This window comes from Leopardus geoffroyi, chromosome A2, assembly GCF_018350155.1.
Source record: "Leopardus geoffroyi isolate Oge1 chromosome A2, O.geoffroyi_Oge1_pat1.0, whole genome shotgun sequence".
NCBI classification, from domain to species: Eukaryota; Metazoa; Chordata; class Mammalia; order Carnivora; family Felidae; genus Leopardus; species Leopardus geoffroyi.
In genome coordinates this window covers 13,671,790-13,696,653 of record NC_059331.1, presented here as the reverse complement: position 1 = coordinate 13,696,653, position 24,864 = coordinate 13,671,790, and the positions used below count along the sequence as shown (strand labels likewise).

Below are 24,864 nucleotides of genomic sequence, written 5' to 3'. Positions count from 1 at the left end.
ATGGGCTTCCCTGTTTTCCCATAGCCCGGCCAGCGCAGAACATCGGCACACTTCTGAATCTTTGCCAGTCTCATAGGGGAAAACAAATGACGCCTCAGAGTTGTGATGTGCAATTTTTCTGTTAGGAAAAAGTACCTTTGGGTGCGTTGGAACGACAATTTCCAGCTCTTTCTAAAAGTCTCGGCTCAAAACCTTTGGCCATCCCTCTGAGTCTGAAGAGGGAAGGGGCAGAGTTTGAGGAGAGGGGGAAGCATGGGAGAGTGGGGTTCAGCTTCTCACCGTCAAGAAGGCTCTCAGAATTTATCCCACTTTACAGATGTGGAAACTGAGGCACAGGGGGGTTAAGATTGCACAGTGAGTCAGGGTCTGGAAGGGAGTTGAACTGGGTCTGCCTGACGCTAGGACCCCAGGGAGGCGGAAACCCTCTCCTAGCCCACCCTCCTTCATCTACTCTTGTCAGTATGCTTTGGGTCTGGCTCAGGTACCTGTCTCCTTCTGGAACGCTGGTCTCCTGGCCAGGTTCCCCACCTCCAGACAGCAGGCTCGCTCACTCTGGAGGAATCTTTGGACACAGCACTCCTCCACTGCTCACACATCTTCCTTGGCTCCCCACGGCCCTGGGAATAACGCCCCACTCCTCAGCCTGGCTTCTGAGGCCGGCACTGCCCACCGCCTGCCCACACCACCACTTCCTCCTCTTAGCCTGTCCATCTAGCCACTCCACTCCTAAATGCACAGTCCCAGCCCACCATGCTTTCTCAAGCTGCAGGGCCTCCACGCCTGTTGTGACTTCTGCCTGGAATCTGCCATGCATTTATTTCTGCCAGCTACTGTGACTCACCCCCAAGTCCTGAAATCAACATCTCCTCTCCCAGGGAGCCCTCCTCGCAGCCCCCTCCACGGTGGAGGCATCACTGTACAGGAGGAGCAGGAGCTCTGAGTCTGTCGGGGAGGCTAGCAGCTGGGAGAGTCAAAGGCAGGTTTTAGGAATTCTTGGCAAAACTCTACTCACGTGTTGAAGCCCCAATTCTAATGCTCCCTCCTCTAGGAACCCTTACCGGACTCTGTCCCTCCCTCTGACCCTGACCCGACTCCACTGGACGGGGTGTGTCTGTGGCTAGCTCTGTTCTCTCCAAAGACTGGGTTGCTCCACCAGAACCTGGCCATAGCCGAGGCCTTCTGGAAGTCCAGCATGGGTGATTGTTGAATGAATATGTGAATGCGTGGCTTGGGCGGCAACCGAGTTGAGACCAGGAAGCGAGTTGATGAGATAGCAGTCATTCGGGGTGTTAATGGGGACATGTAGTCACTGGGTTCCAGCAAGAGAGAAGCAGGTCGCCCCTCCCCCTCCCGTGAGAATCCTGAGCCTGAGGTCTTGCAGGGGGGGGGGCGTGTCTCTGTGTCTTCATTCTTCCCCTCAGCCTTGCACCCGGACACCAGTTCCTCTTCCCCTGAGTCTCTGGGTGCGGATCCTGAGGAGCGTCCGGGACCAGAGCGAATCCGCAGAGGGTGCTGACCACTTGGGCCCTCTCGTGCAGGTCAGCCACCACGCAGCCGTCCCGCGCCAGAGCCTTCCAGCACCGCCGAGGCAAAAGCGTGGCGGTGGGACCACAAAGGTAGGACGGAGGCGCTAGAACTGGGGTCCGAGAAGGGGCCTCAAACCAAATTGTAGGGGGTTCCTTTCAGCAGCCCCACCCCAGATCAGCCCAAGACTCCCAACACTTCGCAGTTCCGGAAGAAACAATTAGTTGGGCCAGGGGCGGGCCGTTTCCGGGGCAACCGCTTATTTTGCATATGGTCCCGTCTTGGCCAGTGAGGGCGCCCGAAATATTTGGGGTGGGGAGGGGAGGGGAAGGGAAACTTAACCCGAAGGGGCTCCACGGGGAGAAGGGGAGGGGCTGATTGGGTCGGGTCTCCTCCTCGCCTTCCAAGACCTTTGGGCCCTGGAATTACGTACGCCCCCGTTTCCCAGAGGGGACGACTGGGGCCAGACAGAGGCTAGAGCCGACCAGAGGGGAGGCACACTAGAGGCTGCATTTAATCATTTCCGAAGGAGCCTGAGTCACTCTGAAATAAGAATAATATTAATATTAACATTGACATTAATATTAACATTGACATTAATATTAATACACAGGCAGTGAGGGTGAAGTGTCCACAGGCTAAGGTCGGGGCTTGGATTCTGGTGTCTCTGCCTAGGTTGCTTGGATGGGGGGCGCCCTGGTGTGGATGCTGTTGTTGCCGCTGCTGCTGCAGGATCCCGGCAGCCAAGGATTGTCATGCAACGTGTCCTCGTGGGACGTGGACTGGACCACAGAGCTCACAGCCACATGCCTGAATTTCAGCGGCCAAGGCCTGAGCCTGCCCCGGAACCAGTCTCTGCAGGCCAGGAACGTGGTCCTTCTTGACCTGTCTGGGAATGGTCTTCAAGAGCTACCACTGCCCTTCTTTGCCCTCCTGGGAAAGCTGGAGGTCCTAGATGTGACAAACAACCCACTGGGCCGAGTGGACAGGGCACTGGCCATGCGCTGTAAACTTGACCTGAAGGCTGACTGCAGCTGTGTCCTAGAATCCTGGCACCAGGTCAGACGGGACAACTGCTCTGGCCAGCTGCCTCTGCTGTGCCTGGACACAGCTACTGGTGCCTGGCACAATATCTCTACCTTCCTGGAGGTTGGCTGCCCCCCTGGCCTGTCCGTGATGACCATCGGGGCACTGGTGGCTGGTTGTAGCCTGCTCCTTGGGCTCACCATTGCTGGCCTAGTGCTGGCCTGGAGACTTCGGGGACGCTGGATGGTCAGCAGCCACGACCTGGACAAAACATGGGCTGCTCAGGATGGTTCCAGGTCTGGCTTGGGCAAGCAGCCGAGGTATGGCAGCCGAGGCCTCAGCCCTAAGCCCCCAGAGGCTGTCCTGCCCAGACCCTCCACACCCGACTATGAGAATGTGTTCGTGGGCCAGCCAGCTACCAGGCACCAGTGGGCCGAACAGGGTGAGTGACTCACATCTGCCTGCAACACTCTGGAGGCAGACGGCCGGGATTCAAATCCCCGCACCGCCTCTTGTAGGCTGTGTGATTTTGGGCAAGTAGTTTCACCTCAGGGCCTCAGTTTTCTCATCTGTAAAATGGGGATAATAACAGCCCCCACCTCATGGAGTTGGGATAAGAATTGAGTTCCTGTATCTGAGACACGTTTCCCCCTTTGTGACCTGCAAACCCAGTTTCTGGCTATCAAGGATGGGGAGAGAGGAAGCGCGTGCTGAGGCAGAGTAGGGGCTTTGCAGTAGCAGTCAGTGGCCTGGGCTCAGTTCCTGTGTGACCCAAGGGCTGTCTCTGAACCTCTGTTTCAGTCTCTGTAAAATGGGGACAGCTCCCCTTTCCCCATCTGCCTTTGGCACATGAGATGCTAAGAAAGCTGTGTCCCTCTCCCCCCCCCCCCCCCCCCCCCCCCCCCCCCCCCCCGCCAACAAAGCCCTGTCACCTTCAGATTTGGCTGGACTTAGATGGGTTCAACTTTTCCAGGTTGGCTGAGGGAATGAGGGAATTTCGGGCGGCAGCGCCAGCAGGGGCAAAGACCTGGAGGTGGAAGAGAATAGAGAATCTTCCGTGAATCGGTTTTGCGAAAAGCAAGACATCAGAGCGGAGGCTGGAGGGGGCTGGGAGAACCCCAGCAGGAGTGGAACAGGATCATGGATGGGTTTGGGCAAGGGAATCCACAAAGTGGGGAGGCTGCTGGGAAGCTGCTGGTGAGAAATGAGAGAACATGCAAAGCAGATGCAAATTTGGCTCAAAAGCAGAAGTGGTCTGTGGTGGGGAGCTGAAAGGCACTGGACTCCATAAGGCAGCTCATGTTCTGATGCTCGCCTCTGCCTCACTGTCAGCAAAATCTCAGGGCCAGTCTCCGCCAAAAACATTGTGATGCGATCCAAATGATATCGGATGTGTCATTCCCACCCTATGTTTTAGTTGTACTGGCGGAGGCTCTGGGAGACAGGGGCATGACTTGCCCAAGGTCACACAGTGAGTCCAAAGCAGGGGCAGGAAACAAATCCTGGCTCTGAGTCCTGTCTATCCCACATAAGCATTTATGTATTTTGAGGGATTCATTCTTTTTTTTTTTAAGCTTATTTATTTGTTTTGAGAGAGAGAGAACAAGCAGGGTAGAGGCAGAGAGAGGGAGGAGAGAGAGAGAGAGAGAGAGAGAGAGAGAATGCCAAGCAGGCTCAACCCTGACAGCCCAGAGTCCAATGCAGGGCTTGAACCCACAAACCATGAGATCATGATCTGAGCCGAAACTGAGAGTTGGATGCTTAACTGACTGAGCCACCCCGGCGCCCCCGGAGTGATTCATTGTAAAGCATGAATGACTGATAGACACAACTTGCCCCAAATAGCCTTTGTTACAAGAGGTAACAAAGAAGTATCCCCCAGGGGCATCTGGGTGGCTCAGTTGGTTGAGCTTCAGACTTCGCCTCAGGTCATGATCTCATGGTTTACGAGTTCGAGTCCTGCATCGAGCTCTGTGCTGACAGCTGGGAGCCTGGAGCCTGCTTCGGATTCTATGTCTCCCTCTCTCTCTCTGCCCCTCCCCCGCCTGTGTGCATGCACACACACTCTCTCTCCCTCTCTCAAAAATAAATAAACGTTAAAAAAAAAAAAAGAGGTGCCCCCCCCCCCAACCTGGGGTAGGGTTCTAGAAGCATGTTCCAGAGGCAGGAAAGTTCTTCTCTGCGGGTCTTGCCTACCATAGCTAGACATTGCCAAGAAACTGCCTCCTCCTCTATGGATCTGGGACTCCGAGATTTATTTCTGTACTGAGGCCACAAAGTCAGTTGCTTCAGGAAACCTAGTGAAAACATTTCCCATTTGAAGGGGCACTGGTTTGGCTTTAGCCACTTGTGTCCATGTGGCTGGTGCAGCTGGAACTTCTGACTTTTCAAGAGGAAACTGAAGTCTAGATTTAATGTAAAAAATGAGCAATGATCTCAACTTTAAATTTTTTTTTTTTTCAACGTTTATTTATTTTTGGGACAGAGAGAGACAGAGCATGAACGGGGAGGGGCAGAGAGAGAGGGAGACACAGAATCGGAAACAGGCTCCAGGCTCTGAGCCATCAGCCCAGAGCCCGACGCGGGGCTCGAACTCACGGACCGCGAGATCGTGACCTGGCCGAAGCCGGACGCTCAACCGACTGCGCCACCCAGGCACCCCTGATCTCAACTTTAAGGGGGAAGACGATTTGACCATGGGCTCGAGGTCCTTGTGCCACAGCATTACAATGCTAAATCCACGGAATCTTCCCTGAATCTCTGGCCCCCCCACCTCCTTTCCTCAGAGAAACTTGAGAGGCTGGGAGAACACTGCCCTGTGCCTCAGTTTCTTCACATGTAAATACTGGGGGGGGGGGGGGGGACTCAGCTGCCCAGAACTTTCTTTGCCTCTCAAAGCTGACGTGCCTGCACCCTGAGTCCTCCCTCCCCTTGCATCTGTTTGTCTCCACAGGGCCCACCCATCAGAGGATAGCGACTTCTACATGAATTATGAGGGCCTCGACCGTGCCTCCCAGCCTGTCTACTGCAATCTGCGGTCGCTGGACCGAGCCCCACTGGACGAAGAGGAGTATGTGATCCCCGGGCACTGAGTCTTTGGTGCCCTGAACTCACACCTGCTGCCTTCCAGCTGACTGGGAGCATTCTGGCTCTTCCCTGGCCTCTGTTTTCCCACCTGAGGAATGGGGACAGAGAAGGACTGTCCCTAAAGCCCCAGGGAGGCTCTGTAGCTCCCTCTCCAGCCCCCACTCTGCTTCTCACCTCCCACAGCTGCTGGAAGGGGAAGAGGAGAGGCCCTGGTATGGGGACAGGAGGGTCAATTTGTGAATGCCATTGTCACCCTCCTGGGAGAGTACTAGACGTGCTCAGTAAATACTGCAGGGCTGACAAGGCTGCTGGCTCAGGGTGAGTGGGTTCCTTGAGGTGGGGATTTCCTTAAGCTACCCAAACCAGATCTCTGAGACTCCTGAATTGTTCCCCACCCTTGGTCTCTCCCCTCTGTCCCTCTTAGGCTGCCTTCCTGGGTACCTGATACCCAGGCTTAGCCCCCAGGGCAGCCCATACCAGCCCCAGAGGGATCATTATAACTTATGAATGGTACTGTGTTCCTCCCCTGCTCACATACCCTCCATGGATTCCCCAGGGCCCCCAGGACCTCAGCCTGGGGGTTGAGGCCTGCGTGATCCTGCCCTGCCCAGCTCACTGTCCTCTCCCATCCCTCTGTCCTTCTGGTATAGGCCTCCTCACCACCAACTCCACCTTGCTCCTGAAGTTGTCATTTGCCCATGCCGTTCCTTTCGCCCAGGATGCCATCCCCTCTCACTTTGTCGCACTGTTAAATATCTTAATACAGATGCAGAACTCTGGTCTCTGGGTGTCAGGGGGCATGGGTCCAAGTCCTGACTCTGCCATTAACAGGACCTCAGTTCCCCCCTCTGTACAAGGCAATTAGAGTTAGTGTCTCTGCAGCTGTTTTAGCTTTAATATGCTGAGATATCTTAACTCACCCTTCAAGGTCAGGCTCAATGCCACTTCCTCTAAGAAGGCTTCCTTGGTTTCTTGTCAGGAACTGAGTCTCAGTGTCTTTTAAGAGTTTGTTCAGGGGCACCTGGGTGGCGCAGTCGGTTAAGCGTCCGACTTCAGCCAGGTCACGATCTCGCGGTCCGTGAGTTCGAGCCCCGCGTCAGGCTCTGGGCTGATGGCTCAGAGCCTGGAGCCTGTTTCCGATTCTGTGTCTCCCTCTCTCTGCCCCTCCCCCATTCATGCTCTGTCTCTCTCTGTCCTAAAAAAAATAAATAAACGTTGAAAAAAAAAATTAAAAAAAAAAAAAAAAAGAGTTTGTTCAAATTCTCATGCCTCAGCTGGGTACCCTGTCAGCTGCTTCCAGCCTGGCTCCTGCCAACCCTCCAATCTAGGGGAGACAGCTGGACACAGGCACCCTCAGTCCTGAGAGGTCAAGCCTGGCCTGGAGGGAGGGATGGGGTCAAGGGCTCCAGAGGGAGATGAACGAAGGAGGTGAGAAAAGGCTGCATATAAGAAGGGAATCTGGAGTGGGTTTTGAAGAATGCGTTAAGTGTTTGAGAAGTGGAGAGGACACGCATACTGGGTAGGGGGACCAGCCTGACAAGCAGCAGCCTAGAGGGATAAAAAGGCCCATGGGCAACACAATGTTCAGCAAAGGCAACAGCTGTTATTTGGGGAGAGGCTCAATAACGGCATCTGCTGGCTTTGGGTGACCTTGGTATTAATTTTGAGGCTCCCTTGGGTTCCCCAACACTTGGGAATGATCTGGGGTGGGAGAGGGAAACTATGAGGGTCTTTACTACCTTAATTCCCTGCATGCCCACCCTAGACACTGTTCAAGTGGCCACTCCTGTCCCCAGTCATCTTTCTTGCCTCTGGCATAAATCAGATCCCAGCCCTCCCCAGCTCCTATGTCTAATTCATGGCTCTTCAACTAGACCCACACCCCCACCATCACCCATGAGATTTGGTGGCTTCTGCCCCGCCGCCCCCACCTCTCTGGCCCCATCTTCAACAGTTTTGCTGTTGAACACTGAGCTTGTTTCCACCCCAGAGCCTTTGCACCTGTTCTTATGCCACAAATGCTTATCCTCCAACTCTCCCGGGTCCTGTTCTTCCAGGTCTCAGTTCATAGATCATTTCCTCAGGGAGGCCCCCCCCCCCCCCTCCGCCGACCATCTAAATCACCTCTGACTCCATTCATTAATAGATGGCCTGGATTGACTTCTCAGCACAATTCTTACCACCGTCCACTACTTTCTCATTACTTTTCTTTGCACTCATCTATCTTCCTCACTCGACTGAGCTCAAATGGGATGCTTTTTTGCCTGTCTTGGTATTTCTGTGTCCTCAGTGCCCAGTCAAGGCCTGACACAAAGTGGGCATTCACTGAATACATTCAGGGGCACCTACAGTCACTCAGGCCTGCCTCTAGGTGGCAGCATTCACAGGGGACACACCTCACTCACTGCTGGAAGTAGGCACTCTCTTCCCCAGGCCCCCCCGTAACATTTCCTATCAGAGATTCTCAGGATGGACAGGCAGTTGGGTGTGGGACGGGCCTGGATTTGGCACATCTTGGGGATTCCAAGATCCTAAGTAGGAAGACTCATAACATTGGAGATGCAGTGTGCATGAAAATGTTCCTCACAATGTATTTATTTCCCCATTTTTTGTTTTTAACTAGCTGCTTGGAGTAGATTTTCCACTTGGTGCAAGGCACACAATAACAGAGTGTCAGAAAGGCATGCCTGTGGCTTGGATAGTAAAGAGTGGGATTCTCTCAACTTCCTTTTTAGTGTTTTGCTGTTTTGATAGAAAAGAAACCAACTGGTCTGCTTGCTGCAGCCTGCCTAGTCTACGGGGAGGGGAGGGATGGGCTCTGACGAGCCTACCGCCTCCTGAAGGCTGGTGCCTGGTGGTGCCCACTCAGGACTGGGGCCAGGCGTTAGCCTTGTCAGGCTGGCCACCAAGCTGCTTCCTCATATAGCTTCCAGAGCCAAGTCATAGGTGATCCTGCCACTGGAGGCCTGGAGAGATTCTGAGGGTTCTGGGGACTCCAACACTGTGGCCGCGAATGGGAGAGTGGACTTCCCCAAAAAGCAGCTTGCCCATCAGTGACCCGGGTTAGTCTTGGGGAACTGGGGTGGTGAGGGATGGCTTCCCCAGGATACTCTGCCCTTCCGCAGGAGGTGTTACTGGAAGTGGAACCCAGGCGGTGCCAGTGATAGTCGAGGGTGGCCACGAGCAAGACGCTGCAGGGGATGGCTGCCACGCTGTTTGTGGGCTGGTGGAAACCAAGTGCAGGCAGAGGCCTGGGACTCCCGGCCGCCTCTGCCATGCAGGGTGCGGTCCTCCCCACCCCCCATTCCCCCCACCCCCCACCCCCAGCCCAGCTCTTTTTATCTGAGAGAATAGAGGTACCCTTAACATAGAGTGATGTGCCACAAATAGAAGTGATGGGGCTCTTCGAGGTCAGGGGCGACATCACACACAATATGCCTGATTGCAGACGGATGGCTGCCTGTGTTTGGAAAGGGGACTCCAATGCAAGGAGAGCCAGCAGGACAGTGATAGAGAGAGGACCGTATCACCACAGAAGCAGGAATACTGAGAGGTGAGATATGGAGGGAGAGGGACACCCAGAAGGGTCTCAGAAACAGAGGAACGAGAGACAGAGAAGCACAGAGACAGAGAGAAGGGTGTCTTTGAGGGGCACTGGCGTCATGAGCACCATCCAATTGCTTGGCATCCCAGAACGCCCCACCACCCGTTCCCTGAGCAGTTCCACTCACCCTAATACCAGGTCCCCTGTGAGAACTGAGCTCAGGGAGCAGAAGGTTCTTCCCAGGGTCACCAGCTCCATCCTGGACAACCATCGGGGCTCAGGTCAGACAACTTCATTTTTATTACCACGGTTTTAAATAAATGCACACCGTCAGACCAGCCCCTCCAGTCCCCAGGCAGATCACCCCAATAAGTTAATAATAAATACAAACATAAATACAGCGGTCTCCGCCGGACGGGGTAGATAGCAGTGGTGGGAAATCGGGTATCTCAGGACCCACAAGCCCCTTCGACAGGCAAGGACCTCTGAGGTCCCTTCCACTGCGCACGAGCCGTAAGCGAAAGACTAGGACCGCTCATAGGCAGTGGCAGTCCTTGGCCACGAGGTCGTCGAAGGGCGTAAGCGACACCCGACCGTCGCTGTCTTGGTGCATGAGCACCACCGGCTCGTAGCGGGCGGGCACGCAGCACGGCGCCGGCGTCGCGTCGGGGTTCAGGCCGTGCAGGCGCGCCTGCATCTGCGCGTGCGTGTTGGCCGACCGGAACTGGCTTGGGCACGCGCCGATACACATGCGCACGTCCAGCTCGCGAGGCGCCACCACCCAGTTGGCCCATCCCAAGTCCTCGAGCGACGCGCGCAAGCTTTGCAGGCGGCAGCAGCGCCCCGCCCCCAGGGGGCAGTCGTCCTTGGAGCGCGCATGCGCGTTGCGGCGCCCTCTGGCCGCGCGTGGCCGCCAGTGCAGTTCAAGCTGGGGAAGTGCAGAAGGCAACGCCGCCGGCAAGCGGTCCCTCTGAGGCAACAGTCGCAGGTGGAGGGTGGGCGCCCCGGAACCTCCAAGGCTGAGCTGACGCCGCAGCGGCCGCGTCACGTCCCAAGAGCTCAGCTCCGTCGGGGACAGCCTGAGCAGCGCGCGATGCAGGCGGAAGGATGCGGGGAGCCCCTTCGTCAGGTCAGCCCGGGCGATGCGCAGGTGCAGGTGGCCGCCCAGCCCAAGTCGCACTGAGGGAGAGAAGAGAGCCAGTCAGTCAGTGACGGGCCTATGTGCACCAGGCACAAGTGCCCATTTCCTCCCCCACACCAACCTGGATCCTACCTCAGGGCCTTTGCACTAGCTGCTTCCCCTTCCCGGCACACTAGTCCCCTGAATCTCAGCATGGCAGGCTACATGTTCCTCCAGCCTGCCTAACATAGGCACTGCCCTATTTTCTTTCATTGTGTATCATTTCATCTCCCCTACTAGAATCTTAGTAGGAGTTTCAGTCTCCCCGGTCACCACCGTGCCTGGTACACAGTGGGTGCTTGGTAAGTACTGGCAGGAATTCATGTGGATCTGATTTTGAGAGGCACTAAGAGCCTAACAGTGGTTCTGCCTCCTCTGGAAGTCAAAAACGTTTTATTGAAGGGCTACTAGGTGCCTGGGGCTGGGGCTACAACAACCAGCTACTGTGTTTTCAACTCTCTGGATCTTGGTTTCCATGTCTGAGAAATGAAGGGTGCCTGGCTTCCCAGGATCCTCAGGTCCCCAGGCTGGTACAGGTGTTGGGGATAGGGAGCAGACTAGGGTTTGAGGGCCCTGGACTCAGTCACCGGGCTCAGAGAGAGCAAGAGGCGAACCTGGAGTCTCACAGCACACGTAGGGTTAGGGTGAGATAATAGCGCTCCCTTCTGGTTTGACGCTCTTTCCCTAACCCCTCCCAGTTAGCGCAGCCCAGATCTCCTTCCGGCCTCTCTACCCCCTAGAGCCTCCGTGGAGGGGGGAGAAAATACCCCCTCCCTCTCCAAGGCACCTGCTACGTGAGACTTGAGCAGTGGCTTGTCAAGGGATTGCATCAGACTGGGAACCAGTACCGGCAGATGCGGCCTATCCCTGGGCTGCGCTCCTCTCGTCCCCGCCCCTGCATCCCTTCTCCTAGATTGCGTGCCCTCCCCCACCCCTAAACCCAAGGACAGGGACCCCACCCCCCACCCCGCGCCCGATTTTGTTTCTGGAAATTCCAGGCTCTGTGAGTTTTCAAGAGACTCGCTGGGCCTCAGTTTCCCCATCTGCAATCTTTAACATCTCACTTTGGCCACACCCCGCCTAGTCTTGGCATAAACCCGGCCACCACCTCCCCCCCCCCTCCACCCCCCGAAGCCCCTAGGGGGGATGTTCTTGTCCGGTTCACAGATAAGGAAACTGAGGCTCAGTGGCAGGTCTGGGTCCCTGTGTCACAGAACCACTGGTTAGATGATGGTAGCTGCACAGGGGGCGCCGGTCTCCTAGATTTCACTCACGCTTTGGAGTGAGTATCCGGACTCGAGCTTCAGAGATGACTCGGTCAGGGTTTGAATCTTCCCAGCTTTGGTTCAACCGCAACCTGGTCTGCAGGTGTTCGTAGAGTTTCCGAAACTCCTCGAATCTGGAGACATCCGTACCGGAGCGAGCTTCTGAGGGTCCGGGAAAGGCCGGGAGGTGCTCCTGGGCCAAAGACAGGGCACCTCCCGAAGGCAGCCAGCAGAGCATCAGCAGCATCAGCAGCATCAGCAGCATTGGTGGTGTGGGTCCGGGCCCAGGCATGCCTGTGCTGGCTGAGTTCTGAACTGAGACACCGGACGCTGCTGGACTGGCCTTTATAATCCCCGGACTTTGTCCGCCCCCGCCTGCCTGGTCCCTTCCGCTCTGGGTGCAGAGTAAACACTCCAGGGACCATACATGGCTGAGTCTTGGGCTGCTTTTAAGGGGGAGGCCCTTCTGGGGAGTTCTCCTGGGGAAGTGGGGGACGCCCTCCCCCCCAGAAGCCTCTTTGAGCCTCAGTATCCTCTATGAGATGGGGACTTCCTTCCAGCTTGGTGGACTGGTGAAAAGAATGCTTTTGTCAGAAAAAGACTTATTTGTATGTGCTCAATTCCATAGCAAGCGCTTAAGAGGAGGCCTTCTCCCTCATGGGATTTTCTCTCTCCCTTCCTGGTTAGGGTCAAAGGCTCCAGATGCTGAAAACCAAAGGAAGCAGAGGAGAAAGGACCAGAAGGAGCCAGAAGGTACAGCCTTAGGCAAGTCATTCCCCTTCATCCCACTTCTGTTTCTTCATCCGGAAAACAAGAACTGAGACTTTCACTGGAGAGAAGTTCAAATGGGGCATAAACGACAGGGCCAGACCCGTAGGAGGTTGTGTGATTGACTGAGTGTTTTTGCAGTCCCTGATCCTTAGGGGGAACTCCTGCTCGTTCTTCAAAACCCTACCCAAAAAGCTCCTCCTCCAGGAAGCCTTGCCTACCATTACCTTTCCAGGCTCAGCCGCATGCTCCCAACCCCCATCCTTTCCTTCAGCGCAGACCTGACCTCACAGCACTGGGAGTATCTGTGCTTGGCTCTGTCTGCCCCAGACTGGAGGCCCTTTGAAGACTTAGACAGAGATGAAGCTACTCTGGGGCCCAGTGCAGAGTGGAGGGGGCAGGGAATTGGAGGGCTGTTATCAGGCCCACCACCAGATGGTAGAGGGCAAGAGGTGCCCTAGGAAGACCCAGGCCTTCCCCTCAGACCCTTCTCTGGCCCCAGGCACTGGCCCCTGTGCCTGTTTCTTGGCCACAGGGAAGACGGGCAGCAGTTGAGGCAGATCGTGGGGATGTGTAAAGTGTGACAGCGTGTGCAGGCAAGAGGTGACAAGGGCTTGCTGCGGGTCACACAGCAAATCCCCACACTGCAGGAACACGGTCGGGCCTCCCCGCCACCCCCAATATGCACCCACTGGCTGTGTGAGCCCAGCCAAGGCTCACCCCCCCACCCCCCCGCCACCTCCGCCGAGTCTCAGTCTCAGCCTCTCTGCAGTGGGATTACCGCCCAGCTATGGGTCTCAAGTATCCCTCTGTGATGCCCGGGGCATTCAGGTGCTTAGTAAACAGACCGGCTCCTGCCACTGTCACTACCATCTTGACAGGGGCTGTTGGGAAGATGGGCCTCTTGCCCCACCAGCTTGGCCCACACAGTAAGAGCTCAAAAAGGGTCCTGGACTGACTAGACAAGGAGCTGGGGCCACTGTGCGGCCGCACTGCTATGCCCTCCGCAGAGGCCAGGCGCCAAAGGTGAGCGAGAGTGCTGAGTAATCCTAACGTGGTAGGGGCAGGTCAGCAAGGGTCACCAGTGCCTAGGTCTGACCTCACCTGGGGTGGGTGGGGCAGAGAGGGCGCTTTCCCTGCAAGATCAATAATGGTGAGATGCCAACTTTCACCAGAGTTCACGCTGCAGGCACTGTTCATACACTTTTCTCTTAAGGGAACCAAACCAGGAGGGGCAAGTAAGATTGTAGGGGGCAACTCCACACTGGAGACCAGCCTTTGGCTGACTGTTTTCCTGGCATTTCTAAGCCTGTGATAGGATTCTGAAGTTCCCTCTGTCTAGGACTGTTTTCCTTCCTTCCTTCTTTCCTTCCTTCCTTCCTTCCTTCCTTCCTTTCTCTCTTCCCCCCCCCCCCAAATTTAAAAGCCTCATAAAGAGTTTTTCCTGATCCAGGTCCCAACAGACTGGACATTTGTCAGCTCCAGAGAAGCTGGCCTGGGTTGACATTCTGGCCCACTTCTCCCTGGCCATGACATGTGGGACAAGGCATCAACCGGCAGGGCCTCGGTTTCCCCATCTGTAAAAAGTGGTAATGGCATTCTGAGTCAGGGCTGTGGGGAGAACACACAGGGAGTGGGAATTTTTGCACACGCTGTGGGTCAACACGATCGTGATTCAAATCCTAGTGCCACCCACTTTGCTGTGTGACCATAGGCAAGTACTCAAACTCTCTGTGCATAGAACAAAAGCAGTGTGGGTCGTGAGGAAGGAGAACATTAAGTACAGAAATCTTACCATTCTTAACTCAGCAAACTCACAAGAGCCAACACAAACTGGGCACCAGGTCACACGCCAAGGACAGAGATCCTTGTGAATCAGGGCCCCCTCTGCCCACTGATGCTCCCAGGCAGAGGACAACCCTGGTGGAGGCTAACCTCTCACGAAGACGTGAGAAATCACCTATTTAAGCTGTTTTATTTGCCTTCCGGGGTGTCAAGTTTGGGCAAAGTCCAGCAGACCCTGGGGTCCCTGGCACAGGGGCTTCAGACAAGGCATTCACAGGAACTCTGGGCGTCAGGGAGAAGACCGCCAGAGGATGTAGGGCCCAAGCCCTCCTTTGGGGACAGAAGATACAGTCACTTTCAGCAGGAACAGTTTGTCCTAAAGAGAGATTTCGAGCGGGATAGAAACCTGAGATGTTAAGGGAGCCCCAGAAACATGTCAGGTACCCCCAAGGCAAGCAGAAAGCCACCTCTGCTCCCCCAAAGCCAGATGATGCCTCCTGTATTGTCCAGGGAAACTGCATGCCTTGGGAGCAGGGAGCCCAATTCCAAACTGACTTCCTCTGGGATTTCCTCAGGACAGAGTGTGTCGCCACAAAAACCACTTGCCCCAGACCCCACCCCTTTTGAACCCTTGGATGACCCCAACCCAAGCAGTGAGGAGCCGGCCCCCTCTCCGAGCCTGGGGTTGCTTCTCTCTTTCTCATCGTGTCCCCTTTCTCTGTGCCCCATGTGTACTGGGGAGGCAGGCACTTCTGTGGGTCTCTGGGTAGCTGAAGGTAGGTTTGATGAGGAGAGGAAGGAAGAGAAATGAATTTGGGGGAAGGAAGAGCAGCTAAAGGCTGGACTGTTTTCCTTCATGATCTGTGAGTTCTCAACCCCCAGCTTGTGATAAATGAGCTTCAGTTTCCCTGTCCGTAAAAGGTGGTAATGGCACCCCCCATCATCCCTTCACAGGGATGTAAGGAGGACTCATAGGCAGGGAGAGAGTCAGGGGACAAGGTCTGTTGGAATGTGCACTCAGGATCTGTTAGGAATTAAGTTTCAAGATGTGGACATTAGCTAGTGCCTGCCTCACCCTAAGTGCTGCCATTCTGACCTGTGGGCTTAGAGGCAAAGTGGCAGCATTGCGGTTAAGCTATGAGACATATCCCAAATGGTGTATGTCCAGTCTTTTTGTGGATCTGGTGTTCCAGGGGCCTGGATGCTACCTCTGGGGTGACAAGGAGCTGACTCCCAGGCCCACGTGTTGCCTCGGGGACCATAAGACTCATAGTGACCTTGGCAGTGGGAGCAGGATTTCTCATGGGCAGGAGAGATGCTAGGCTGGAGGTTTCCTGTGGAGAGAGAAAAAGAAACTGGTAACTCGTGGGACTCCTATGTGCTAGGCGCAGGGTGCCCATTTCTTCCCACACACCAAGGCGGATCCCACCTCAGGGCCTTTGCACAAGCTGCTTCCTCTTCCTGGCATACTAGTCCCCTGAATCTCAGCATGGCAGGCTACATATCCCTCCAGCCTGCCTAATACAGGCACTGCCCCATTTTCTTTCATTACGTGTCACTTCATCTCCCCTACTAGAATCTTAGTAGGAGTTTCTGTCTGTCCAGTCACCACCATGTCTGGTACACAGTGGGTGCTTGGTAAGTACTGGCAGGAATTCATGTATATCTGATATTTAGAGGGACTAAGAGCCAAACAGTGGTTCTGCCTCCTCTGGAAGTCAAAAACATTTTATTGAAGGCCTGCTAAGTCCCTGGGGCTATAACAACCAGCTACCGCGTTTTCAACTCTCTGGATCTTGGTTTCCATGTCTGAGCAATGAAGGGTACCAGACCACACAGGGTGCCTAACTTCCGGATTCCTTGGACCCTTAGGATCCTCAGACACACAGCCCCCCAAGCTGGTCCAGGTCTTGGGGACAACTGTGGAGTGGGCCTGAGATTCTAGGGCCCTCAACCTAGTTACTAGGTTCAGAGAGGACCCAAGTTTACTTGGAAAATATACAGCACAGGCAAGACCAGGGAGGGTTCAGAGCGCTCTCCGGATCCTGACACCTTCCCCCACCAAACTCCTTCCAGAGGATCATATAGCCCAGTTCTTGAGGGCACCTTCTGCTGGCAACTTTAGCAGTGTTTGGCCCTCGATTGCCTCAAATCTGGAACCAACCTAAGCAGGTTCCTTCCCCTCACCCCTGCACATATCTCCCCCCTGACCCCCACCAACGGTAAGAACGATGCCCTCCTGGCACCTGCCTCTGGGTTCTGCAGGCCCTGTGCACTTTCAGGAGAGTTGCTGACCCCTCTGGGCCTCATTTTCTCCATCTGTGATCAGGGCAGGGTTATAATAATCCCATGCTGACCGAGCCCCACCCTGTGTGGCTGCGCAGATGAGGCTGCTGGCTCCTTCTTCAGTCATGAGGGGAGATGGGCTATTCCTGCCCAGTTCACAGATGGGGAGTAACTGAGGTTCAGCAGTGGGTCTCTGGGACACAGAACCACTGGTTAGATGTGGGGACTGCCCCAAAGGGTCTCTGAGATTTCACTCACACTTTAGGATCTGGTTGGCGTTTGAGTCTTTCAAGTTCTTGTTCAATGGCAGCATGGTCAGGGTGTCTTAGAAAGGTTTCTGCAACTTCTGGAGTCTGGGGACATCCAGACTGGATCGCATCTCAGAGGGCCCGGTCAAAGGCTCCAGATGTTGAAAACCAAAGGAAGCAGAGGAGAAAGGACCAGAAGGAGCCAGAAGGTACAGCCTTAGGCAAGTCATTCCCCTTCATCCCACTTCTGTTTCTTCATCCGGAAAACAAGAACTGAGACTTTCACTGGAGAGAAGTTCAAATGGGGCATAAACGACAGGGCCAGACCCGTAGGAGGTTGTGTGATTGACTGAGTGTTTTTGCAGTCCCTGATCCTTAGGGGGAACTCCTGCTCGTTCTTCAAAACCCTACCCAAAAAGCTCCTCCTCCAGGAAGCCTTGCCTACCATTACCTTTCCAGGCTCAGCCGCATGCTCCCAACCCCCATCCTTTCCTTCAGCGCAGACCTGACCTCACAGCACTGGGAGTATCTGTGCTTGGCTCTGTCTGCCCCAGACTGGAGGCCCTTTGAAGACTTAGACAGAGATGAAGCTACTCTGGGGCCCAGGCCCTTGGCTGGGCCCAGAGTGGAGGGGGCAGGGAATTGGAGTGCTGGGGTTTGGGGCAGGTATCAGGTCCAGCCACCAGATGGTAGAGGGCAAGGGGTGCCCCAGGAGGACCCAGGCCTTCCCCTCAGACCTCTCTCCACTGCTGAGGACCCCTGGCCCCAGGCACTGGCCCCTGTGCCTGTTCCTTGGCCACAGAGAAGATGGGCAGCTGTGTGAGGCCAACCGTGGGGATGTGTGAAGTGTGACAGTGTGTGCAGCAAAGGTACAAGGGCTTGCTGGGGATCACAAAGCAAGTCCCTGCTGGAGGAGCAGGGCCAGGCTTCCCCCAACGCCCAGCATGCACCCACTGGGGAGACTGGGTTTCCCCTGAGTCTATCTCAGCTTCTGTGCCTTGGGATTACTGCCCGGCTTTGGGAGGGTCCCAAAGTGTCCTGGGTGATGTCCCCAGCCAGCAGGAGGTGCTTAAACTTGCTCCTGCCACCGTCATTTCCAGCCTGATTGCAGCTGGGCAGGAGGTTGGACCCAGCCTCTTTCCATTCAGACCCATTTGCTTTCTAAGATTAAGGAAACCAGGGTCGGGGCGCCTGGGTGGCTCAGTTGGCTAAGTGTCTGACTCTTGATTTCAGCTCAGGTCATGGTCTCACAGTTTGGGAGTTCAAGCCCCACATCAGGCTTGGTGCTGATGGCAGGGAGCCTGCTTGGGATTCTCTCTCTTCCTCTCTCTCTCTCTCTCTCTCTCTGTCCCTCCCCTCCCCTTCAAAATAAATAAGTAAACTTAAAAAAAAAAAAAAAAAAAAGAGGGGCTCAGTCGGTTGAGCGTCTGACTTCAGCTCAGGTCATGATCTCGTGTTCCGTGAGTTCAAGCCCCGCGTCGGGCTCTGTGCTGACAGCTCAGAGCCTGGAGCCTGCTTCGGATTCTGTGTCTCCCTCTCTCTCTGCCCCTCCCCCGCTCATGCTCTGTCTCTCTCTCTCTCTCTCTCTCTGTCAAAAATAAATAAACATTAAAAAAAAAAAAGAAAAGAAAAAGAAAGAGAAATCCAGGGCCCTGGGGGCAAGCAAGGTAGATAGAGTAATAGGGAGCCATCCTACCATGGGATTTTTGCACATGTCCCCACTGGCCAGGTAAGACTTCCCTGTGTCTTGTTAGAATGCCTGGGTCCCCAGGGGCACAGAGGTTGGAGGCCTGGGAAGATTTCTTTGAAGACATCTCCACTCACCACCTAGCTCTCCTGGGAGGCCGTAGGAGGCTCCACGGAAAATTAACAGCTCAACATTTCCAAGCGAACAATTGAATGACGCAGCATTTGTGCCACCATCACCTCGGTCGGTTCCAGAACATTTCCATCACCACAAAAAGAGACCTCGTTCCCATGAGCAGTCGGTCGCTCCCCATGCCCCTCCCCCAGCCCCTGGCAACCACCAATCAGCTTTCTGTCTCCATGGATCTGCCTGTTCTGGACGGTTCATATTAAGTATATACTGCACCCAATGTCCAATGTGATGGGGCGGGGCGGGTAGGGTTCCACACGCCGACAATTCTCCAACACAGGTGGATGTCCTACAGGTCAACTTAATTCTGACACTACCTACCTGTGGGAGATCCCACAGATTAAGGGTTCAGTCCTCCACTTCAGATGCCCCTAGCAAGGTTGTTAATCGTGGTCCTTCTAGACTGGCTATAAATCACAGGCTCCCAAGACCCCCTCCTTGGGTTCAGCTCCTTTGCTAGAGCAGCTCACAGAACTCAGGAAACCCATTTACTCACTAGATTACTGATTTACTACGGAGGATATAAAAGAATACGAATCAACAGCCAAATGGAGAGATGCACAGGGTGAATTAGGTGGGAAGGGGTGCCCTCTCCCTAAATCTCTATGTTGATCAACCCGGAAGCCCTCCAGGGAACCCTGCCCTTTGGGTTGTTATGGAGACTTCACGACATAGGCATGGTTGATCAAATCATCGGCAGTTGGGGGCTGACTCAACAACTTCCAGCCCCTCTCCCCTCCCCTGAGGTCAGTGTGGATGGGACTGAAAGTTGAACTGTCTAATCACATGGTCAGGTGCCTTCTAAAAGGCACGCGTATAGCTCTTGAGGCACCTGGCTGGCTCAGTCAGTAGAGCATGTGACTCTGAATCTTAGGGTCATGAGTTCAAGCCCTACATTGGGCATGGAGCGTTTAAAAAAAAAAAAAAAAAGACACGTTTATAGCCCTCATCACAGGAATTCCAAGGGTCAAAGACCAAACACATATTTCTTATTATAAGTGACAATGTCACATATATATGTGAAATCATACAACAGATGGTCTTTGGTGTTTGGCTTCTTTCCTCAGCATGCTGTTTTCCAGGTTTATCCATGGCGTGGCGTGTGTCCTTCATTCCCTCTTATAGCTGAGTGATATTCTATTGTATGGATGGACCACGTTTTGTTCATCTACTCACCCATTCATGGTCATTGGGATTGTTTTCACCTTTCGGCAGCTTTGAATAGGGCTGCTGTGAACAGCCCTACAAGGATATACAAGGATTCAAGGACCTGTTTTCTTTCCTTCTTTCTTTCTTTTCTTTTCTTTCTTTCTTTTCTTCCTTTCTTTCTTTTCTTTCTTTCTTTCGTTCTTTCGTTCTTTCTTTTTTTAAGTTTATTTATTTATTTTGGGAGAGAGCACACAAGCCGGGGAGGGGCAGAAAGAGAAGGAGAGAGAGAGGATCCCAAACAGGCTCCTCACTGACCGTGCAGAACCCAACGTGGGGCTCGAACCCATAAACCGTGAGATCATGACCTGAGCTGAAACCAAGAGTTGGATGCTTAACCGACTGAGCCACCCAGGCACCCCTTGAGGACCTGTTTTCAGTTCTCGTGGGGCTATGCCCAGAAGTGGAACTGCTGGGTCACATCGTTATTCTGTGTGTTAACTTTTTGAGGAGTGCCCGGAATATTTTCCACAGCCTCGGCCGTTTTCTTTTTAAACTTTTATTGAGATACGACTAACATGAAGCAGAAAAGAAGTCATCTTAGTGTTCAGCTCAATGACACTTCCCATACAGTAGGCCTGCGGGGCGACTTCCCAGATGAGGTTCCAGAACATTCCCAGCCCCAGGAACACCCTGGATGACCGCGATGCCCACTTCTGTTACGATGGCTGAGTTTGCCTGTTTTCCAACCTGATATAACGGAACCAGCATTCTCTCTTCTGTCTGGCATCTTGCACCCAACACCACTTGTTCTCTATCTGGTTCACCCCTTTTCCTGGCTGCTTAGTAGTCCACTCCAGAAGGGAGTGGAGCTGCTGGCTCGTGAGTGGGCATCTTACCACTTTACAAGCAGAACCACTAATTAGTTTATTTATTCCTGGAACTTCCCAAGGGGACATGGCACCACCAAGGGCCTGGGGGATGCCCAGGGGCAGCGAAGGGGAACATTAGCTCCATGGTGTTTCCAGTTCACCAAACTCTGGAATGAAGGCATCCAGGCCATTCTGGCTCCCCTTCAGAAAATCGTTAGCTGATGACCTCATGGCCAGCCCCGTGGCCAAGCTGGGAGGGGCGGTGGGGTGGGAGGTAGGCAGGCAGCCATCAGTGAGCTCAGTGGGCCAGGGCCCTGCATTCCTCTCTGGCAGCTTCCATGGGTCCCCAGGGGCCAAGGTAGAAGTAAACAGCGTGAAGGCCAGGGGTCAGGCCGTTCCCGCCACCTGGCTTGGCCCCAAACCTCCCAGAATTTTCCCTCGCCACCACCTACTTTTGGCCATGGCCACCCTCATCAAACACACGCAACACACAAGAAAACACACACCCACTTCTATTATTTGTTTCTCATGACATGAAACAAACACAGTCACGGCAGGAGGTCCGGAAGAGGCCAAAAAAAAAAAAAAAAAGTTATTTTAAAATTTCCTATGAGTTTGCAGGACAAGGAGAATTGCTATCCTATTACGTGAGCTTCCTTCCAGGCCAGTGGGTGCCTGTGTCATCTAGAGGGTCCTCCAGGCAGCCTGGGTTTAAATGCTGGCTCAGCCCTTGAGATGCCCAGCAGATTCTGAAGCATTGCTAATCTCTTCCAAACACTGCTTTCTCAGCACTACCCCCTTAAAGGGTAGCACTGAGTAGATGGGCCTTAATCTGAGCTATAATCCCAATGTTTTAGATTTAATGACCTCTGTTAGTAGAGATGGTTGGGCAGCAATCTCTCCACTTCAGCCAGAGTTGGGTTGAAATACGCCCGGGCAAGTTTGCTCGGAAACAGTGTCTCCTTCTGACAAACTCCTATGTATCTGTTCAACCCCAGCTTTGATGTCCTGCCTCCCATTAAGCACTCCCTATTCTCTCCCCAGTTTCCCTGAGGCTGAGGGACCTCCCTCTCAGGGTGCCATCCTGCCCACCGAAGACTAGGGTATCTGGTTCTGGCCCTGTGCCCCCCGCAGACCAGCACCTTTTCAAGGACCAGGCCCCACTATTACTATGCTGGTTTCCTAGGCTGCTGTAATCAAGGACCACAAACGGAGAGGCTTAAAACAACAGAAAATTATTCTCTCACAGTTCTGCAGGCCAGAAGTTTGAAATCCTGGCCTCTCCCAGTGTTTGTGGCCCCAGATGTTCCTCATGGAGGGGCCAAGGGCAGGCAGCCCCAAGATGAGCTGCTTTAGCATGAACCCTATTTTGAGTTAAAAGCAATCAGAACCCAGCAGATTCGGGAAAAGCTCTGTACCTCCCACTCAACTACCTGCTTGTGCTAGGAAGAGAGCTATTCCCCAAAATTCCTCTTTACCTAAGAAACGTATCTACATAACAGGGTGGTGTTTGTTTTATAAACACCTCCTCTTACCCTCCTGCTAACGGGTCTCTCTTCCCTTTTCTCCTCAGACCCCTACCCCTCTCCTGAGCTCATGCAAGGAATTCCCATATCTGTGTGGATTCCCCAGACATATGCATGCTATTACATTTCATTTTCTCCTGTTAATGTCTCATGTCAATTTGATTCTTAGTCCAGCTACGGGGACCTTGAAGGGCAGAGAGAATTCCTCCTCCCCAATACTTGGCTTGTGGCCCCATCACTCCAATCTCTGCTTCTGTCTTTACATGGCCTTCTCTTCTCTCCTCCTCCCCCTCTAAGGACACCTGTAGAGTTAAGTCCCACTATAAATCCAGAATGGGCTCATTCCAGATCTTTAACTTAATCACATCTGCAAAGACCCTCTTTCCAAATCAAGGCACATTCACAGGGACTGAGGGATAGCTATCAGATCAGGCGTGGTCTGGGAAAGTCCCTGAGGGCCACCCACAGCAGTGAATGGGGGTGGCGAGGGGTTGGCATCTTCTGGCACCTTCAGATGGGAAAGATGCACACACATTCTGGGGTATATAATGGACTTGTGGTACTCGGGCCATTGTAGGACAAACCCATGCTCAGGGAAGGGAGACTCAAGTTCAAATCCAGATTTTGCCACTTCCTGGCTGTGTGGTCTTAGGCAGGTGTCTTGGCCTCTCTGTGCCAGGCTCGTCCTCTAATGTCCTCAGCCCTGGACAGGCCACAGCTATGAGGATCCACAGGTCTTTCTCCTTGCTTCTGATAAGGGTAATTTGCATACCTGGACCCACAAAATAGAAGCCACCCAGTGTGGGCCCTGCCCACATCACAAATCTAAACCTAAATCACCTTGGGGCGTCTGGGGGGGCTCAGTCATTTAAGCGTCCGACTCTTGATCTCGGCTCAGGTCATGATCTCACAGTTTGGTGAGTCCCAGCTCTACCTCGGGCTCTGTGCTGACAGCACGGAGCCTGCCTGGGATTCTCTCTCTCCTCTCTCTCTGCTCCTCCCCCACTCATGCTCACTCTCTCGCTCTCTCTCTCTCAAAATAAATAATTAAACATTAAAGAATAAATAAATAAACCTAAATCAGCCCGTCCTTATAGGAAACCTAACATACACCAATCACAATCTTCCCGTTCAGCGTTAGCTAGCTCACCTTACCCTAGAAAATAAGACCTGCTAACCTTGTAAGGAAATCCCTGACCTCCTCGTCAGCCATATCCTGCTTCTGAGTCACTTCTAAAGCTCTGTAAAATCCTACATTCCTCAGGGGGTATGCTACTCTGCCCATGAGACATGTAGTCTCCCATGGATTCGTGGATTGTTTTCCCTTGAAGAAGGGACATCAAACTCATTGCCAAATTGTATTGCTTTTGCCATTTGACAGTGCTCACATGAGAGGTGCTTTACTGTTTGTTTATTTTTGAGAGAGAGAGAGAGACGGAGCATGAGCGGGGGAGGGGCAGAGAGAGAGGGAGACATAGAATCGGAAGCAGGTTCCAGCTCCGAGCTGTCAGCACGGAGCTGGATGCAGGACTCGAACCCATGAACTGTGAGATTATGACCTGAGCCAAACCGACTGAGCCACCAGGCACCCCAAGGAGGTGCTTTAGAGAAAACCATCTACTCATTCATTCCCTCATTCATCCCACAAATACTGCTTCAGCATCTGTCATGTGCCAGGGCCTCCTTTCAAGTGGAAAAAGAAGACTCTAGGTGTGATGGGAGTATAGAAAAAACCGCTAGCAGGAGACACAGCCTATTCAAAGGCCCTGAGGTTAGAGACTCTCACACAGACAGTGTGAGAGTGAGAGTGAGACAGCTGGAGGTGACAGCCGGGCCCTGGAGGTTGTTCTCAGCGGATGAGCCTGTTTGAAATCCTGGTTTGGCTTCTCCTCATCTCTGTAACCTGGGCAAGTGAGCTCTTCACATCCTGGATTCTTTTTCTTTCTTGTCAAGGGCAGTTTTCCTCACCCAGAGAGGTTTATTTGCAGCTTTTCGGGATCAAGATCCGATTACAAATCTGTAAGCATGTAATTCACCCCCAAAAAGTACCCGATCGATGGCAAGGGCCATTTCTTGAGCAAAGTCAGTTTTATTATTAAAATTTTTTTTTTATTGGGGCGCCTGGGTGGCGCAGTCGGTTAAGTGTCTGACTTCAGCCAGGTCACGATCTCGCGGTCCGTGAGTTTGAGCCCCGCGTCGGGCTCTGGGCTGATGGCTCAGAGCCTGGAGCCTGTTTCCGATTCTGTGTCTCCCTCTCTCTCTGCCCCTCCCCCATTCATGCTCTGTCTCTCTCTGTCCCAAACATAAATAAACGTTGAAAAAAAAAATTAAAAAAAAAATTTTTTTTTATTGTGTAAAAGACACATTACATAAACATAACCATTTAAAAATGTGCGATTCAGTGGGTTTCATTCATTCACAGTGTTGTGTAACCATCATCGCTATCTAGTTCTGGAACTTTTTCATCACCCCAAAAGGAAACCCCGTCCCCATTAGCAGTCACTCCTCACCCCCCTTGCCCCTGCCCCTGACAACCACCAATCTACTTTCTGTCCCTATAATTTTGCCTGTTCTGAACATTTCATATGAGTGGAATCATAATATTTATATTTTAGCAACTGTGAATAGTGCTGCTATAAACATGCATGTACGCGTTTTGTTTGAACACCTGTTTCAGTTCCCTTGGGTCTATACCAAGGAGAGCAGTTGCTGGGTCACGTGGTAAGTTTAC

At 53.5% G+C, this 24,864-nt stretch overlaps 2 protein-coding genes and 1 long non-coding RNA gene across 6 annotated transcripts; 2 read left to right on the top strand and 1 right to left on the bottom strand.

Moving 5' to 3' along the window:
- Positions 1 to 1,292: 1,292 nt before the first annotated feature.
- On the top strand, positions 1,293 to 5,942 carry LRRC25 (leucine rich repeat containing 25). Of its 2 annotated transcripts, none has more exons than XM_045496683.1 (3): positions 1,293 to 1,616; positions 2,200 to 2,992; positions 5,503 to 5,942. In XM_045496683.1, exons 1-3 carry the CDS (start codon positions 1,293 to 1,295, stop codon positions 5,640 to 5,642), a joined length of 1,257 nt encoding a protein of 418 aa, XP_045352639.1. In that variant the 3' UTR covers positions 5,643 to 5,942. The 2 variants fall into 2 exon arrangements, with proteins under 2 accessions (XP_045352639.1, XP_045352640.1); XM_045496684.1 differs by having other exon boundaries at positions 1,513 to 1,616; positions 2,162 to 2,992.
- On the bottom strand, positions 2,019 to 11,918 carry GDF15 (growth differentiation factor 15). 3 transcript variants are annotated; one of them, XR_006716737.1, is made up of 7 exons: positions 11,636 to 11,918; positions 9,573 to 10,360; positions 9,369 to 9,440; positions 3,483 to 3,577; positions 3,006 to 3,119; positions 2,751 to 2,811; positions 2,019 to 2,067 (listed from the first exon to the last, which is right to left on the bottom strand). XR_006716737.1 is itself a non-coding variant. In XM_045496698.1 (2 exons), the coding sequence occupies exons 1-2, from the start codon at positions 11,916 to 11,918 to the stop codon at positions 9,717 to 9,719; spliced, it is 927 nt and encodes a 308-aa protein (XP_045352654.1). In that variant the 3' UTR covers positions 9,462 to 9,716. The 3 variants fall into 3 exon arrangements, 1 of the variants encoding a protein (XP_045352654.1); XR_006716738.1 differs by lacking the exon at positions 3,006 to 3,119; XM_045496698.1 differs by lacking the exons at positions 2,019 to 2,067; positions 2,751 to 2,811; positions 3,006 to 3,119; positions 3,483 to 3,577; positions 9,369 to 9,440 and having other exon boundaries at positions 9,462 to 10,360.
- On the top strand, positions 10,184 to 17,059 carry LOC123607435. The gene is made up of 2 exons (XR_006716742.1): positions 10,184 to 10,310; positions 11,730 to 17,059. It is a non-coding gene; the product is annotated as an uncharacterized LOC123607435 (long non-coding RNA).
- Positions 17,060 to 24,864: the final 7,805 nt, after the last annotated feature.